The sequence below is a fragment of the Taeniopygia guttata genome, chromosome 8, assembly GCF_048771995.1.
Source record: "Taeniopygia guttata chromosome 8, bTaeGut7.mat, whole genome shotgun sequence".
In the NCBI taxonomy this organism is placed as follows: Eukaryota; Metazoa; Chordata; class Aves; order Passeriformes; family Estrildidae; genus Taeniopygia; species Taeniopygia guttata.
Genome location: NC_133033.1, coordinates 6,193,081 through 6,212,616, shown reverse-complemented (window position 1 = coordinate 6,212,616; position 19,536 = coordinate 6,193,081). Strand labels below are relative to the sequence as shown.

General features: G+C 41.6%; 1 protein-coding gene across 1 annotated transcript in view; it reads right to left on the bottom strand.

The window, feature by feature from the left end:
- The window catches only part of FAF1 (Fas associated factor 1), a 154,081-nt gene that overhangs the window by 133,387 nt on the left and 1,158 nt on the right, over positions 1-19,536 (bottom strand). The window contains exons 2-3 of the mRNA XM_002192970.7: positions 16,409-18,074; positions 685-753 (exon numbers count right to left, since the gene is read on the bottom strand). Of these exons, the coding sequence (XP_002193006.3) occupies positions 685-753; positions 16,409-16,453 (114 nt within the window). The 5' untranslated portion in view covers positions 16,454-18,074. The remainder of the gene's footprint in view (positions 1-684; positions 754-16,408; positions 18,075-19,536) is intronic.

Below are 19,536 nucleotides of genomic sequence, written 5' to 3'. Positions count from 1 at the left end.
TCTTTATTTACTAATCCTATGAAGAGTCTTAAAACACCTAAGTCTACTTGCTTGGTTTTATTGGTTTCCTCCTATTTTTCTGCGTATTGAACCTTGTGGCAAAATAGATGAGAGGTTTTTCCAGGATGAGTATTTTCTGGGATTTTTGTTTGTACTTAATGATGTCCGGATAGCACCAAATCTAAAAGTTATGGCTTTAATTATCTGACTCCATTCTGCACAACCAACAACAACAGAAGAGCAACAATCCTAATTTTAAATTAAAAGCACATGAAAATTTGAAAAAGTTGTTTCATCTTCCATTTCTTCCACAGGAACCTAAATCCTCAAAACCCATGTGTGTGCACACAGGTCTTCTTCTAAAAACACTACCCTTCATAACACTTCTTACAAAATGAAGACAAGAGGAAAATAAAGAGAGTATGAAACATGGCTTTACAAGACAAGAAAGAAATGAAAAAAGCCTGAAGATTATCACAGCAGAGCAGGGTTTGTTTAAGTCAGGATCACATTTACTTGGAGATGAGGCTTTAACAGGCCAGAAGCAGTCTGCACATAACAGCCTGTTTGTCCCAGCCAAGAGACACCCCCAAATTTGAAATAAAGCTACCAGCTGTCTTAGCAAGATGCCATGTCACTGTTACGTGGGGTTGATCTATGAAGTCATTTTCTTAGAATACTTACCACTAAATCCCAGTTATTTTGTTCAAGCAACGTTATAGCTTCATCAATATTTTCAATACCAGTACATGCCTGAAAATAAAAAGAAGACGTAAACAGAATTAAAAGCATTGATCAAAATCAGGGTATTAATACTTATAATTCAATTCATTTCAGCAGCATGACAGGAAAGGTATGGGTTTACCCTCTCTGTTACAAAAGAGTAATCCAGAAATCAGACTTCAAGCTTTAAACATCAAACATTTAGATACAATTCCCTGTTCCACCAGAGGACTCTTGTGTAACCTTGAGCAAGCCACCTAGGGAAGCAAGACCAAGTAGTTATCTGTAAAATTAGGACAATAGTGCTGTCCCATAAAGATGTTTTGAGAATTCTCTGAATTCATATCTATGAAGCACTCATACTACTTTAAAGGGGAACACAAAAAACCTTGAAGTTCTAGCCCTGTACACTGGTTTTACCTAGTTCAAGAAATCTAACACAATAGCATTTTTAAGGTTAACCCTCAGGAAACCATATTTTGAACTGAGCTTAATTCCAAACACAAGAGCACCTCTACTCAGCAAAAACTGAGATCCCACAACCTGCTGCCTTTTTTTGATACCCAGACCTTTTCAACTATTCAACTTCAGCAGGCAGAGCATTGCTATTCATTCTGCCACATATTTGCTACCATTCACATTATATCAGATCTATTTTACCAAAAGAGAAAAAAGGAAACAGCTGAGTTTCTTTCTGGAATTTATCTTTCATCCTAACCATTCTAACTGTATGCAAACACACAAGAGGAGTTTGGATTTCTACAAGATCTGAAACATGATTGTGTTCCTTCTGCTCTACCACACAGTTATATAAAACTGTGGTGTATAAAACTGCGTCCAAAAAATAAAAAAAAACCAAACCTGTTAACACTAATAATACAGAGCTAGATAGCAGCAACAAACAGATCAGTTTTCCTGATTCCCTTTATGTTGTAAGAGAAGAAGGAGGCTTCCAAGACATAAAGAGCCATCAGGTCATATATTTCCCATGTTATTTTTTCCCAATTTACAACCATGAAAACATAAAATGAAGAAATCATGAAAAAATTCAAGGTCAATCCTCTCTTCCTAAATTCAACCCTGAAAAATTCCACACTTACAAAGCACAACATGTAGTATGTCAACACAAAATGGACCAGTCTGAAGGACCACAAGATGAAATTATGGAGAATTTTGCCTGCAGAGGGGAGGCAGCAGTTTCTACTGCTACACAGTGTTCTCATGACCACATCGATCCTCTCTGCAACAAGACAAGGTTTCTTCCGCTCCAGAGCACACTGTGTTAATGCTGAATTGCTCCCACTTCATATTGGGAATGCTAAAAAAAATACCACTTTGCTCCTCAGAAGCATCATTTTGCCTTCTTTTCCATTATTTCTTGCAGTTATTTCTGAAGTTAAAAATGGAACAGAACTTTACACAATCCCCAGCAAATGCTTATACATTTATGCCAGGTAGGTTTGAAGAGTTCAGGCCCTGAGCTTGTTGTCATTTCTGAAATCACAGGACATTTCATACTACCATCAACCTGCACTGGAACTGATGTCAACATACATATCTACTGCAAAAAATCCTGCTTTGAGAAAAAGCTCTGCAGAAATCTGAGATTCTGTTTACATTCGAGTGAAATACACTTAATTTGGTCATTACAGAAATAGTTACTATTTTTCATTTGTCAGTCGTGCAAAATCTGCAGGACCTTTTAAAGAACTACCTCACATTGCAACCTCCTATAAGAACTTGACCAACAATGTGTTGTTTTCACCCCTGGCTGTGCAGATGAAGCTGAGGAGATGGTACCTACAAGACAGGATTTAACAGGATTTTAGTTGTCCCTTCTTTTTATCACTCCTGCAGCTCTGCTGACTTGCTACTGTCTTCTCTTAGCCCATACTAACTGCAAATCAATTCAGCTCACTTCAGCATACTCTCATTTTGTGATAAACTAAACAAAATTAGCTTATCCTCCTGCCAGAGCACACAGAGAAAGGAGTTAACTCATCACAGTGAGGGCAGAGTAATTAAACAGTTAATTCACCTGTGTGTCTGCATCCTTCCTGAATCATCTTTCTGGTGATTTACAATGTAAAACAGAAGCCTGCTCTTGGTCACTTAGCAATGCAGAGTCACTGGGTAACAAGAACAGACAGGTGTAAACACCAGCTGAAAATAAAAATCATCAGAATTCTTAACAGCCAAGACAAACAGTTTTGGTTAAAAATCTTTGCACCATTTTTACAGTCCTTTTTCATATTTGAAATCTTAAATGAAGATTTCACTTTCTCGACAGACCATTTTTGCTAGTTGTCAACAAAACAGAAAACAAACATTTCAGAATTGCATCAGGAAAGAATGAGTGCTACTTATCAATGTAGCCATAAACCAGACATTCCCAGATCTTCAACACACTGTTAATGTCAGAGTTGCAGCAAATTAAGATTATTTAGAATCTTATTATATTGCACTTATCATATTGCATTTCAACATTCAAACACTACATACTATGACATGCAAATCCTTGTATCAAGTCAGAAGCCATCGTTGAGACCAAAAACCCCCAGCAACCAAAAATTAAAGCTGCTTCCTTGTACCTGCATCATGTCATGTGAGCTAAACTAAAGAAAATAATCTGATTTGCATGTCTTTGGTTTTCCCTAAGAAATTAAGCACACAAGACAGGCAGTCCCTCAGTGGCAAGCATGACATGACACCAAAGGCTCTGTGATGACAGATCAGTCCCAGAACAACCTGGCCTGCTCCTGCCTTTGCTTTGTTTAGGGAAACACACACAGGAAACCAGCAGGTTCTGTGAGCAACAGAATTAACAAAGTCTGGTTCCTCATGGGTTTGCCTCTCATCCCTAATTGCAAGGGCTGATTTCAGCTTTTCCTATGGCTGGAATATTTATAAGGGCTTCTTTGAATGGACTACATCCCATATTACCTGGCTGTATTTTCATTATATTTGGAATAGTTTCATTAGTACAAGACCAAGGGACACCTGGCACCTTAGGGCTCTATGCCTCACTTATCTAGAAAAGCACAAAGAATTCAAAGGGTTTAATTATTTACAGTACATAAAGATTTTTTTCTTCATGTTTATTCCTTTTATCCTACCCAAGCAAGAAACAAACAAATAAAAATTTAATAGGAAAAAGAAAGTTAAATTTGTTCAGAAACAGAAGTGAAAAAACCCTTAAAAATACAGCACAGCAGTTGAGCCCTAAAGATGCAAAAAATGCATCTTTGAGCAAGTAAAGAGAGGGGCTGAGGAGACTTTTTTTATTATTCACAGATTTTTATTCAGCTTTACTTTCATGAGAGACCTGCTTAACAGAAGGCATTAAATATTTTAAAAAATATTTTAAAAGAAAATTCCTACCTGAATACTACTAAATCTTTTTTCAGTGAACAACCAGCACATCCTCTAAGTCATCAAAAGATGAAAGAAACAAACCACCACAGAAAAGGTAAAACCTTGAAGGCTCACTGATTTGTAAACCTTTACACATCAGAAAGAAACCAAATAATTTTTTCAGAGGAATAAGGAGAAGAAAAGGTAGAACAAGTTCCTCCTCCTCCCTGCATTTCCTGTAAATCTAGGATATCATTTTCAGCCTTCACAGCAGCTCCAGAGACTCTGCAATCACTTCTGTGCTTTTCCAGACCACACAAGAGGAAAACGAATGCAAAGATGAGAAAACTATTGTTGTGTGCTGAATGCATATTCAGATTCTGAAGATAAAGTTACTGAAAGTTAAAACAACTTTCTTTGCATCCTGCTTTTCCAGGGCAGGTAAGTGTTTCCACCAGGCAGATTGAAATTTTCACGTAATAAAATTTCAGAGCGTTCTCCAAATTTTTTTTCCAGGTAGCTTCATATCCCCTCAGTGAGGGAGACCTTACCCTTGGAATGTTTCACAGGTAACCATTAGGGTGCTATCCTTGCACAGTAACATTAGAAATAATAAAAGAAGCTAAATAGTCACTGAGGAAACAAGTTGTGAGGGCAGACAGACTCCAAGGCATTTGAGACAAACCTAGGAGCTGCTTCCAGAGAGTTGTAATGCAGGATGACAGACTGGCTCTTCTAAATCCCTTGCAGGGTGGTCTGACCCCAGCAGCTGTAACAGCTGGATGTGGGCTTTGAGACCCTCTGTGACACCCCACCCCAACAGGCTCCAGCCCACCTCCACAGCCCAGGGAAGCAGCTGCCTTCCCCATCTGGCAGCGGCTGCTCCCAGCACCTGCTGCAGGGATGCAGTTGTTCCATGGCAGAGCTGGAGGGGACAGCTGCTGCTGCCAGCACAGAGCCGGGCTGTTCCTGCAGGGCTGCTCCTGCAGGGCTGCTCCTGCAGCAGGGCTGGGAGAGCAGCAGCAGCTGCTGAGACTCACCCCGCAGAGGCAGCGCCTGCAGCTGCTGCACAGGAGCTGGCAGCACACTGCGTTTGGCAGCAAGGCAGGATGCCTCTCACCTGTGGCACTCCTGGCCCACGCAAAATGCTGCAGGCAAAGTGGCCAAAAGGCCACTTTTGGCCTAACAGCAGTAGCTGGATATGGAGGACTAAGTCTCAACATGCCTTTTGAACAGTTCCATCCGTCCTTTGGATACTAACAGTAGATGTGTTTTCTCAAAAAAACTAGGAGAAGTTTTCTAACACAAACTAGGCCTAGCACATTTTGTACAACAGGTTCAGGCCCACTAAAACCAGGCAGACAGACAGCTGTGAATTACACTGGGTACCACTCGCTCCTCTAACAGATGAAAAATAAAACAATCTGCAGCTCAGTCCATCATTTCAATGTTTAGCCAATGTCACAATGCCCAAAGAAACAACTTTTGGTGAAGGCACCAAAAGATTCAGCAGGATTGCCTAGGAAGAAAAGCTTTCACCCTCTGGGATCTCCTACAAAAGCATTAACACACCTACAAGTGCACAGGCATCACCCTAGGAAGTACTTACTTTTGAAAGCACCAAATAAATTTTTATCACTAGATAGAGCACAGCAACTAGAGTTAACTCTATTCCATAAAGATATATGAGGTTTTCAAGAGATGTAGGAAATGCTGGCAGAGAACATATATTGTTAAAAATCAATTCACTATCCCTTGGGCAACTTACTCTTCAAAAGTTGAGAGAGACTAAGAGCATGAAAAACCCTCTGAGTCCAGACCACACACCTGCTCAGAAGGACAGCTGAATTACCCAGCTCAGCAGCTTAAAAACAACAAACCACTCAGAGCTGTTCTGAGCAGCATTTGAGATACAGCAAATGATATTACCTATCTCCTTGCATATTTCCTGTAAAAGAACCAAGACCTACCTTACTGTTTTATTCACCTCTTCACTTACAACCAGACAGTTCACAGAAACACTTCAACTCCCTGCCAGGTTTTGCATATCTGCAAAGACAGGGAGTCTACAGCCTCTCTGGGCAGTTTGTTCCAGTGCTTTACCACCTTCACCGAGAACTGGTTTTCCTTATATTTAATTATAATTTCCCAAGCTGTAACCTATATCCACTGCCTCTCACCCTCAGATTACAACTCCAGAAGAAATTTGATTCTGTATTGTCTGTTATCACCCACTGTACAACTGAGACAGCAACTAGATCCTCCTGTAGCCTCTTCTCCCAGGCTACACAAAGCCAGCTCCCTTAACATCACCTTTCACACAAAAATGCTCCAGTCTCCTCCCTTCCTAGGTAACCCTTCCCTGGACTTGTTCTGTTTTGTCAATGGAGTGACTGATAGTGAACCCAGCACTCCTGGCAGCAGTGGTGTCACCTGTAAAATGAGAAAGACTGGCCTCCCCCAGGCTCCTGGAACACTGATGCAGTCCACTAAGTGGCTACTATTACTTCTAGAAAAATCCTTAAATTCCTTTTCCAAGCATTCCTAACAAAAATCAGGTTTCTGGATGCAAGATTTTTAAATAATCCAATCCTGAGTTTCCTCTTTCTAGAGTCAAACGTAGTGCTTTACTTCTTTTTCCCATCCATTATGAGGAGAATGGCTCAGTAATCAAGGATAATTATCAAGTCTATAAAGAACCAAGGCTAGCTCCAGTTTGTATCAGCTAGAAATCCACTTAAACCCAGAAAGATTTAGGATACTAATTCACCCATAACACATTAATAAATCAGAAAATTTTCTTTAAATTGACACATACATTGTTGCAATGGTGATTACTTCAAAGCTATTGAAACAAAGTGTAACACTTCTTCCCCCAAAACAGGTAAAGTTAAGCCAATATGCCCAGCCAAGCAAGTAAAGGCTTTAATACCATAATATCAAATTTAAGTTGTCTGTGTAACTCCCGTCTGGGCTATCAAGAGATGCAGCACATTCAGACACTCACAACTGGGATTTTTGAGTTCTTCAGTTCTTCTCATCCCAGAGTCCCACCAGTATCAGGATCACCTCCACAGACTTCATCAGCTCCACCCCTCTGTGGCATCCCTGCTCATTCTAACCTTGCAACAACCCCAGTGTATCAAGACTGTTCTTAATATGAGTCATCCGTGGTTATTAAATTAACTTTTACTTCTGTTTCAGACAGACACTTAAAAAACAACATCCAGGCATATCGACCAAGACACAGACTGAAAGGTCACCTACTGCAAGTATCTAACTGAAGAGATAAGAATCCTTCTCTGTTTTTTCCATAACTCAGAAGACCATCTGGTAAAAATTAAGCAGATTCACCAGCTGTTCGTTTAGCAAAAACAAGCTAATTTACTCACCAGCATCAGAAATCAAGAAAGGGTTTTAGGCAAATATGCCAGAATAAAATTTGCCCAATGAATTTCAACTCCCACACTCAACTATTTACCAGTTTCATCATTCTACTATTTGAGCATCCCCTTAAGCAAAGCAAGGTTGGGAGGGAAGGGGGGAGAAGAAAAAATAATATTTATGAAGGTCACAGAAGACATTTCAACCTGTAGCTACCAAGCAGACAGGAGTGAACTTTGCCCACGCTCTGAGATGACTGCAAGCCTTCCAAACAAAGCAAGCTGGGGACAAAGTCTAAACTTGGTAGCATGAAGCTCTAACCACTTCTCAGCAGAACTAACTAACTCAGCACCACACTAACCACTTTCAAATGGATTCCAGCAGACTGTGAACTCTCTCAAGACTCTGGAGCAAATTCTGATTCCAGAATACCACGAAGGCAGATCCCTAGGAAGCCCATGAGCTGAGCCAAGACATGAACTCAAGCCTCCCAAGCCCCATGCTAACACTCCAGTGTTTAAGCCACACACGTTACATACAAAGAGCAGTGGTCAAACTGAATTAAAAAACAAACCAAAAGTCAGTACCCATTAATTTGTACCCTACGCTACCAAACCCATTTGTCTTTCCTGAAGACTGAAGACAGCCTTTACCCAACAGCTACAAACATGTTTTAGTTAGAATTATCCCAATGTTTCCGTGTTTGTTTAATACTTTTATTAAGTACGTCACTGAAGGCAAAACCCCAAAGTCTCCTGAATCATTCTGCCCTTAGAGTATGGCATAAGAAAAATTGATGGGAAAAAGAAAATAATTTCATGGGTCAAACAAACACTTGCTGCATATTTGCACTCACCTCCTTTCTCCTCATTGTCTCAAAGCAGCAGAACTTTAAAAACAACTCAACAATAAATAAAAGCCACTTTCTAGATAAGCACACAAAGGAAGAGTATTGATCCATACAAAAGAGTATTTTAGCCAGCATTCCACAAACACTCGTTTTAATTTTTTGTGAAGAACAGGACAGCAAGGAACAGACATTTTCTTCAAAATCTGGAAAAGGCACTAGCATGGTTTAACTCAAGCCAGCAGCCAAGCCCATGGAACTGCTCACTCACTGCCCCAGCAGTGGAACCAGATAGAGAATCCAGAAGGGTAAAAGCTGGAAAACTCACAGTTTGAGATAAAGACAGTTTAACAGGGAAAGAAAAAGCCACCCATACAAGCAAAGCAACACAAGGAAATAATGCCCTGCTTCCCATGGGCAGGCAGGTGTTCAGCCACCTCCAGGACAACGGGGCCCCACCACATGTAGCGGTTACTTGGGAAGACCAACACCATCACGGTGCAGATCCTCTCTTCCTCTTCCTTCCCCCCACTCCATACACCAAGCACGATTCCATACGGTCTGGAAAATCCCTTTGCTCAGTTTGGGACCCCTGTCCCAGCTGTGTCTCCTCCCAACTTCCTGTGCACCCCCAGCCCCCTTCCCAGTGTAGCAGTATAAGAAGCAGAAAAGGCCTTGGCTCTGGGCAAACTCTGCTCAGCAATAACAGAAAGATCTCCTTATTATCAACTCTGTGTTCAGCACAAATCCAAAGCAGAGCCCCGTAACAGCCACTTGGAAGAAAATTAACTCTACCCCAGCCAAAACCAACAGGCACCCAGAGCAGGGAAACAGAAGCACATTCAAACTCCAAGCACAGGTCATGCCAACAGCACAGGCCAACAAGGGCTGAAAAGGAAAAAAAAAGCCAACCCAACAAACAGTTTTCTAAAAACATTAATATTATATCAGCTTTTAAAAGCATCATGACAAGAAAGTCTGACAGTAAGTCAGTAGGACCAAAGGAAGAAAATAGTACAGAAGTATTCAAAGAAGGCAAGGGCATATCAGAAAAGCTACATAAATTCTGTGTACTGATACTCACTACTGAGGAACTTTGGGACCATCCTGTAACACAGATAATCTGTACAGAAAACACTCTCATCCTAAAATGTCAGCAGAGACACACAGAACAAACCCCTAGATTTGTGAGAGTCCCCAAAACTTTAAAGGAACTTAAATACAAGTTTTTCACAGCAGACTCTTCTTTAAATCAGTTTGATTAAAGGCGAAATTAATACCACATTCCCGCAGCGCTAACATGAGTCTTTTGTGGTGCAAACCGAAGGTGTTAAGATTTTTACATTTCAAATTTGACTTCTGTACTAACAAGAAACAGCAGAAATTCCAATAAAGTACATAGAACAGGCTTAGTATGTACATGTATATGACACACTGAGGAAAAGTGAACACAGCTTCTGTAGAGCAAACATGTATCACAAAACTATTCAAATGTCTCTCAAGAACTCAGTTGAAGAACACAAGACTAACTCAAGCTGACACAGCTTATTTCCAAAGTTTTACAACAAACCCCATCATCAAGCTTTCAAAGTGCTGACTTCCAGAAACTAGGATGAGGCAAATCCATTCACATTCTGTTTCCTTCAGCCCTTTCCTAAGGACCAGCCACTGCTGTAGAAAAGACATTAGGCCAGCTGGGTCTTCAATCTGAGCTGATATGGCACCTTTGGTATTTGCTCACACAAACAACCTGACCTTTAGAAAAAAAAAAAATTATAGAAGTGACTCAGTGTTCCTGTCTTTACAAATTGTTTTCCGCAATAGATAAAATATGAAACTTATATAAAGTAACCCAAGGGCTAACGTATTCTGTTCTAGTTTCAAAATGTCTCTTAAGAACTTCAGCTTTAATGAATTATCGTTTGAAAGCATTAACTACTGCTGTGGAATAAAGACCTGCTCAACCAGTCAGACATAGAGGACCAGTAGATGACTATTTCAATAGACCAAACAACATGTCATGCATACATGAGGGCTTTGATTTCCTCTTTGACCAGTTTCTTTTTACAATTGCACATTAACTAGTCAACTCTAAAAAATGGGCTTAATTAGTAGGTATCAATCCAGCCAGTAAGCATGTCATTTCCTTTCATCCAAATAATGAGGGACGAGTAAAATGTTAGGTACTTCCCCAGGCCTTTTATTCTAGTTCCTACAGTAGTTAAAGGAAAGGACTCATCTAATGGCTGTCCCATATATGCACAAATTTATTCGCTGACTAGAAAAATATGAAATCCTATCAAAGATATGGCATGTAGTTCCTTCAAAAAGCTACCTTGTGCTTCTAGTATGGAAGTGTGTGAAAACTAGGCTTGCAATGGTAACTGAATCCTAAGAACTGCCCAAATGCAGAGGAAAACTCTACCCTTTCAGGCTTTCCAGCTCAAACACAATATTTTCAAGACCCCTTAACACATGAAGCAAATGGCTCAAGTGCTCATCCTCTCCCACACCTCCCTCCACACAGAAATAGGAACTCAGTAAGTGTAAAGTTTACTGTAAATGACCCTTGCTTACCAAGGCATATTAGCCATGTGGTGTTTTCAATAAAACAATTTTCACAGTATCTTTCAATGAAAGCCCACTCCTTAACCGTTGGGGGTGCATATAATTAATAATTTCAATATTATAATTAGTACTGGTTGTCATGGCATTTGAAAAAGGATCCTACAGCTACCACCTCTCAATCTGTTTCAGTGACCTACTAACCCAAATACCTATATGAATGGACTGATGGAAATGGTGACAAGATTACTATGATGTGAAGAGTCTTTTCAAGACAATTGAATGAAAAAAACCAAAATAAACCTCTTTCTAAAGATAAATTGGTACTCCAATGGTAAATTATTCAGGTTCCTACAGCAGAAGTAGGAACACAAATCACAAAGTAGTCTCTTTCTTTTCTATAAATGTCAGTTAGTATTTCTAATTAACTACCTGCCTTTACATTGGAGAAATCAACTGATTTTCAATGAAGAGCTATCAATGGGAATATCCAGGTTATGCTTCTAAAAGGACACCACTCTTACTCCAACTTCTTATTTCTGGCTCAGGAACCCACTTCACCTTCCGTTTAAAGGCCAATAAATCAAATTAGGTTCTGATGAACCTGAACTTTGGGACGACAACTGAGCCTAAACATATCTAAAGAAATTAAACTCCAAAAACCCACAATCCACAAAACTCCAACAAGGATTAAAAGGAATTCTAAACAAAATGCAAATTAAGAGGCCTCACAAGTATGAACTTCAGCATCCTACACTGTCCTAAAGGCCTCTTTTTTACACTGAAAACCAGTCCTGTTATCTATTTTAAAATTTAACTAAAGATACAGTAAATATATATCCTTTAAAACAGCTCAGGTGAAGCAGTGCTGAGCATCTGGGCACCTGACTATTACAAAACCCAGCAGAGCCCACTTTTAACTAAAGACACCCAGCAGGAGGTATGATTAAACAAACCTGTCTATCCCAAACCCTGATTTCCAGCCTCGAGTACTGGATTTCCTTTCAGCTTCTGTGGAGAAATCTGCAGAGTTTAGATCAGCACCCACTGCACTCAACATTCTACAGAGAGGCCACACTAAATAGAGGGTTTGGTTTGAGTAAGACTGAGGCTTAAACTCAGACAGATCTGAACAAATGTATATCTGTATTTCTGATAAAATGTAGGCCTCCAAGAACTTTAAATCTTTGGAAAGTGTCCGCCAGCTTGTGTTCAAACTTTGACTGGAACTCTCTTCAGCAACAACCTTTTGTTGAGGACCTTGTTCCAAATTCCCAACCACTCCACAGAAAGCCTGCAAAGAAAGCAAGAACCTTTCTGCCCTTTCTGCCCCAGCACCCTAATGACAAAACAAGCCTTTCTCTTTCAGAGATCAATATTAAGGACATGCACTTTGAGATTTGTTCAGAATCCATAGTGAATGGTTTATCCTTACAGAAATGTTTGAAACACTTTCCAGCCCCCACAAGTCACAGACCAGGGCCAGAATCAAAGGAACTGACTTGAAGCTATTCCTGTATCTGCCTACCTTTTCCACCCATCAAATCTTTATACTGGCAATTACTTAAAATGACAGAAAACCTGAGCCACCATGCCAACAAGCACAGAAGCAAAGCTCACTTAGCACCCATTAAAAAAAGAATACAAATGTAAATTCTGCACACACTGTTTGCCAGTGAAAACTGTTCACAACTGAGATTATCTTCTACAGGGCTTACAGGGCTGAAGCAGACAGGAACAAAAAAAAAAAAAAAAAAACAAACAAAAAAAAAAACAAACCAAACACTTTATCTTGTGAGTTATTTAACAGCACTGCGTTAACCTCCAGGTGAAAGAATTCTCCATTTTCTTTAAATTTTGCCATTCCAGAAGGAAATAAGTAGATTGAATTACAATTAAATCTTAAAAAATAAACAAACAAAAAAGTAATAAACTGATCTATCACTTTTATAATTTAAATTTTATAATTTCAAGTACAATCATTTATCATGCTTTTTCACTTTGCGGCAACTGATGGCAATGAGGTTCTTCCTTCTCAATTCCCCCTTGCTCCTCCCACAAACCTGTTTTAATGAAAGAGATTGACACAAAGTTGAAGTTTGAAAAAAAGAAGACATTTTTATACACAAGTGTGTGAGTCACACAAAAGTAGTCTATTATTCACTATTTTAAAAAATTTGGGAAAGGGAAAAAAAAAGCACACATTCATTGTTTCACAATGAACACAGATGAAGGAGGGGAGAAGAAAACTACTAGAAATCAATTGTCTCAATGAAACCAAGGATTTTTGAATTCTGTCATTTCACTATTAAATCCTCCCACCCTGACCAAATCCTGAGCTACTTATTTAGTCAATAAAAAATGTGAATTCTTTAAAAAAACAACAAAACAGAACAGTTTAAATATTTGTTGATATTATATGCCCTTATTTCCCTCAGTATGTGAAGTATGTTGCAACATCACTTACCAATTGACATGAAGCTACCTTTTTGAAGAATTTATGCTGCTAAAACAAGCTGTTGTGTTTTTCCTATGGAATTTTTCCTTTATGCCAATGACACTTTGTGGAGAAGTTCTGAATTGCATTTAGAAAAAAGCTAAAACTTGTTTGTGCACTGAACTCCACATCAGCTACTTCCACTGAAAACAATCAGGCTACTCATGTACAAAGCAAAGCTTCTGCATAATCTTTCCTAAGTGTGGGCCTAAGAAGGAAAAGTTAGGCAGGTTGCTTATACAGCCCACATGCATGAATACGTATTTTGTGCTCCTTGGGTAGCACACAGTAGCCTCATTAAAAGGGAGAGGAAAAGAAAATAATTATAAACCACACAGAACAGGCTTAAATTGTTTTGAGACATTAGGCAAAAATATTTTGGTAGATCACTCACTGTGTCTTACGCTATACTTAAAATATTTCATAAAATTCCATGGGTTTATGTATATGTATATATACATATATATATGTACACAAAATACTTTTTAAAAATAAGTAATTCTCTTTGGTACCTCCAAATGTAGTAGTAACCTGGTACTACAATCAGAGCTAAAAAGAAAATATCAAATGCAATGTAAGTTCCTGCTCTAGCTGAAACCCAAGGCAAAATCCCTAATAACTCTGGAAGACACAAAATAAATCCATAAAAGCTTCACAAAAGCATCAAGCATCAGTACAATTATGATCTCATAACTGTACTGATTAAACTTCTGAAACCCTTTCAGGTTTCAGAAGTTTAAAGACCACTACTCTATCCCCATTAAACACAACTTGGGAAAAGTGAGGGTGAAATGGTGATGGACGTTTCCCTCCCAATTTAATTCACCAAAGATTAGCTGAACTAAACTATAAAAAATTGCTTTTGAAATTTTCACTGTGTGCAACATTCTTCAACAAGACACCTCACATAAACATAGAAGATGGCAGCAGAACTCTGAGAAACATATTTATTAATTAAAAGGTACAGAAAATATAGAAGGGAAAATCAAGCAGAATTACTTTGCACATAATGCTTTATTCTTCATTTTAAAGTCTTAGTGAATGAGTTGCAAATTCCACCAAGTATTTAAAAGATCCAAAAATCTTTACTGTTTTGTAACAGTCTACAGATACAAGGCCTAATAATGACTGACATTGTCCTTTGCTAATCTGAATCTTTAACACCATGACAATTAACAGTTTAGTACTTCAAAATCAGGTAGACACTTGATATTATCTTAAAAAGAAATATAATGAAACAGGGAAACAAAGCTGTCTGCTGAAACACAAGAGGAGAATGTTTGGGTTCTTATTAAGTAAGGATTGGTATATGATAAAATATTTCCTGTGTCCTAGGTTCAGACACATTATGTCATCCACCCTTGATCTAAAACTGGCTTCTGTGACTCCACCACCCACCTGCAAGTTTGCAATGATACTTACTTGTCTTCATGGTACCAAACACTGCAGTTGCTCTTACACTTTTATTAATGGTTTCAAATTCCAAACACAACAATACTGGAAAATAGCAAAAAACACTTTGGAAAGTGTAAATCAGTATTGAAAATTCTATTAAACAATCTTACGTTCACCAGCCACTGATTTCATCATCTGGGATTCCTGATTGCAAGTTCAGGTAATGTGGGATCCCATAAGAACCTGTTCCCACTGGTATGAATGCAGAATTGGGGTCCCAGTTTCCCACAGTGTGCTCTTCCTGGAAAATCTCCTTTGTGAAATCCCAGCCCTAAAATTGGGATGTCATCCCTTATATACACAAAAGCACCTCCAAGTACAACAAAGTAGTATCAATATAGGAACATTTGGTAAACATTTTAATGAATACAGGTGTAAGATAAGGGGTACAGGAGGGGATGACAGTTCCCTGTCACCAGCTAGGAACTCCATGAGTAACATCAGTGAGATACCAGGTACCTTTTGCAATTTGCAAGAGGAATTATTTAATTACATAATGCGCAGGAATTACTGTGCACACTACAGTCACCCTACCTGTAGCTCCAAAGAAACACACACAGAGAATGAATTGCAGGGATTACTTTTTTTTCTTTTCAACTAAACAAAATAGTTTCACTGCTAACAGTCTGTTAAGAAGCTGAACATACAGATAGCAGTTTTACAAATCAATCCAAGAATATACAGGTGCCTATCCAGGTAAGAACAACCACTGCAAATGGACAGAGCTTTAAAAATGGATGAATCTAAAAGCAAATATTAAAAAAAGCATATTCAAATATTATCTGATTCCCTTCCCAGATGTGTTTGGCTCCCCCCACTATTTCAAATGCAGGTATCCTCCACTTTTTTACTTGGTCTTAGAAAAACATTATAAAACAAGCAATATTAATAATACACTCCTAAACACATCATTTTCATTTACAGAAAGACTTTATTCTGGGGATAAGATTTAGAAGTCTAAAGTTAAATTACAACCCTTTTGTAGAGAGAAGGAAAGGTAACGAACAACTTTGAAGAGGATATTCCTCCCTTCTACACAAACACACTTGTCTGGAATGGGGTGGGAAGAGCTTTACCGTCATCACAACAGTCATAGGCTGAGGCAACCATGGAGTTTAGTGTTGATGCTGGAATGGAAACACCTCTGTTCAGCACTAATCTGTAGTACCAGCAAGTGATTCACTACAAACACTGTGACAAATCATGTGGACTGGTGAGTTTTGTATCCTCCCTGGCATCTGCCTCTTCCAAGTGAGCTGCCTCACAGCTGTCCCAGGGCCTGGGTGGTTGCAGAGGGTAGGAACAAGCAAAGTGGATGGAAAAAGCTTTATTTTATTAATGAAAAAACTGGAACTCTCTAAGTTAAAGAAGACATTTTGTTCACACACCTTGAGAGAAAAGGGCACACGCTCCCCATTTCTGACAAACAAGAAAGAAGGAAAGCGAGAGCGGAGGCTTCAGAGGGTGGAGGGCTTCACACCCACCACCCGGGACCTCCCCACAAAGAACAAGCAGCACAGCAACGAGGAGAAAGAGAAAAGCAGCGAGAGGCCACGGCTGTGTGGCGGCGGCTTAAAATTTACCTGGAAATCAGCCAATATCATTTCTCGGTCCATGTTGGACGCCATTGCAGCCAGCTGCGTCCCGGCTCTGCTCGGACCCGCGCACCTGGAGCCGCAGCCGCGGGGAGGACGGGGCAGGGTGGGAGCTCAGGAGCTCATGGAGGCGCCGCGCTGCGCTCGGGCTCCCGCGGCGCCCCCGGGCTGCCCCTCCCGGGGCCGAGGAGGGGAGGAGGCAGGAGAGCGGCGGGCCGGGCGCGGGGCCGGGAGCGGGCAGCGCTGCCTCAGCCGCTGGCCCGGGAAGGAGGAGGAGGAGGAGGAGGAGAAGAAGGAGGAGGAGGAGGAGGCAGCGCCGCTCCCCGCCTGCCTCCACAGCGCCTGTGTCGCACATTTTGCCTGTCATTGAGGTCGCAAAGAGGCGCTTTGCGGCCGCCACGTGACTGCCCGCCTGTCAAGCGCTCCCGGAGCCGGGGGCGGGACCGCGCGCGGACCCCGCGCCCGGGCGGCTCCGCGCGGAGCTCCGGCCCGCGCCCTGCCCGGCCGGAGCTGCGCGGCGGGGCCCACACAGCCTCACGGCCCGTGCCGGGGCTTGGCGGCTCCCTGGGCCCGGCCGCGGCGCGGGGTGTCCCGGCTGGGCTCCGCCGCCGGCTGCGGCCTAACGTGTCTGCGGAGAGCCGGCTGCAGCCGGCCCCGGGCAGAGTGGGGAAACGCGGGCCGGTGCAGCTGCCGGGCGGAGCGCGGCCCTGCCTCTCTGTGCCATCCCATCCATCCATCCATCCATCCATCCATCCATCCATCCATCCATCCATCCATCCATCCATCCATCCATCCATCCACCCCTCTCCCTCCGTTCCTCCGGACCGCGCTGGTTTCGGTGGATGCAGCGGCTCGCTCCCGGCGCGGTTCGCGTCCCCTCCGCTCCCCCGTGACACGGAGCCCGCCCGGTGTCCCGCACCGCCCGGCGCTCGGGGGAGCGGCGACATTTCCACCCGGTTCCGACTTGGCTCAAAAGAAGGAAATAGATTTTTCGCAGGTTTTTCTGAGCCAACACATCGTGATCTGCACAGCGGCCCTCGCTCAGGCTTAGCACTCCAGCACTGTAAGATGCAATTCTATTCTATACCGCAAATAAATCTGCTTTAAGTAATGCAAATCTGACTGTAACTGATGCTTCCTAAGTCTGCCTCCTACAACCTGATGTTCATGTACCCCCTTAGCACCGACATAAAACATTTGGACAACTTAGTCCAGCATGTTTTGCTTTGCTTCTTTAAGTGTCCAGTGAGTGTCGTAGCTGAGGTCACAGATGCACCAAGCAGCTTTCCTGTCAGCTAATAAGGCTACATTCTGGTACCTTTGAAGCACGGTATGTTGCCGGGTTTAGGAAGCAGCGTTCTTTATTGTTTCTCCCGTCCATCCGCGAGGGTCACGGGGGTGCCGCGGACTCTGCGCGCTCCCTGCCGCCGCTGGCCCCGGGGCGAGTGCGGGGCGAGCCCGGCGCCGCCGCGGACGAACGCTGCGTGCGGAGGGGAAAGCTCAGCTGAGCCCTCAGGAGAGTCCGTGATGCCAGGAGTAACCCTGGGTGGGAATGGTTCGGAGCCTGTGCGGACGCTGCTGGGAGCCCGGCGCCTGGGCTGGGTGTCTGGCGGCGGCGGCGCTCCGGGCGGGCTGAGGCCGCACGGAAACGCCACTTAGGAGGCGAAGCCACAGTGTCAGAGAAGCTGGGTTTTACATTTTGCTGTCTTCCTGCTCTAGTTTGTGTTGGCAGGGCTTGCCAGAATAGTTTTTATTGCCCGCTGACGTGAGCTTAACAATGCGAGCTCCCCACCACCGACCGGAGGGATGATATATTAATTGCCCCACACCTGCACCTTTTTTTTTTTTTCCCAGTTTAATGTTACTGTTAGACAGTTCTGTACTAAGTACGAGGTATGGTGCAATGCCAGGGACAGCCTATGCTAAATTACAAACAAATCCACCCACACATTGCTAGAGAGTAACTATAATAAAGGCTGAAAAGCAAGTCTTAGCAATTGGATTAAAGCCAATTAATTCCTGGCACAAATTGAAGCTATAGGTATGTTGTCAAGATTAGTTACACGGCGTTCGTGCTATTACAGTCATATTTTAAATAGTGATATCTATATTAGATCAAAACAGGAAGGATTTGATCCAAAACATGAAGAAAAGGTGAAAAGCTGCACGTGCCCCACATCTCAGGAAGTTCACATTCAAGTCACAGCTAAAGTTTCTGTTTGCCTTCTCACAGCCTCTCTGAGCCATTCGAGGTGGGTTTTATCCTCCAACGAGTGACAGATAAATTAGGGAGCCGATTATTTTACTCCTCATAATGCTCGGTGATAATATCTCCCTCCAGAAGTGGTTTGTTGTTGGTTTTTTGGGGTTTTTTTCTGCTGATTCTGGAGCCGACTGGGACAAATCTCTCTGTTTTAGGTGGAGTATCTTTATCACTCATGAGATGAGATGATCAGGATTAATGAACTGCTTTCTGCAAAGACTTTTGACAGACCTGCACAGTAGAGGAAGTTTGATGGCATTTTCTGGCCAGGCAGCATTACTTGCAGGAGGCCTGCAGCACTCCAGCTACACCTCACTCACTTATTTTGCTATGTGGCGTGATTAACAGAAGATCGAAGTTTTATTCTGAACCATAAACCAACAAAAAATAGGGTGACACAGCTGTAGTATTTGCAGGTCTAATTTTGAACTAAGTTAGCAACAGGTAAACCACCAAAGCCTGTGGATTTTAGGCAGTAATTAGTCACAAAATAAGTAATTTATAAGCCATCTGTCTGAATATTCCACGTTTTACATATAAATTCCCTCTTTATGCAGAAAAGCAACTGTATTTGAATAAACAGATGCTACTTGCATACATATGCACACATAACTTTGAGGGAAGTTATAATTGACATTTTCGCTTTTAAAAAATGTGGAAAAAATTAGGGGAAATAAAGCACTATTGCTTCTGGACGAGAATTACCACAATGAGGCCCTTAAAAATAGACGTGTTTTCCCTCTCCTTTAGTGGGAATGGGAGTGGAGGGTCAGTTGATAAACTGAACAAAGCTGTTTTCCCTGCTTGGTGTGTAGGCAGCTCACACTTGTCACCTTTGTAATATTCGCAAGCA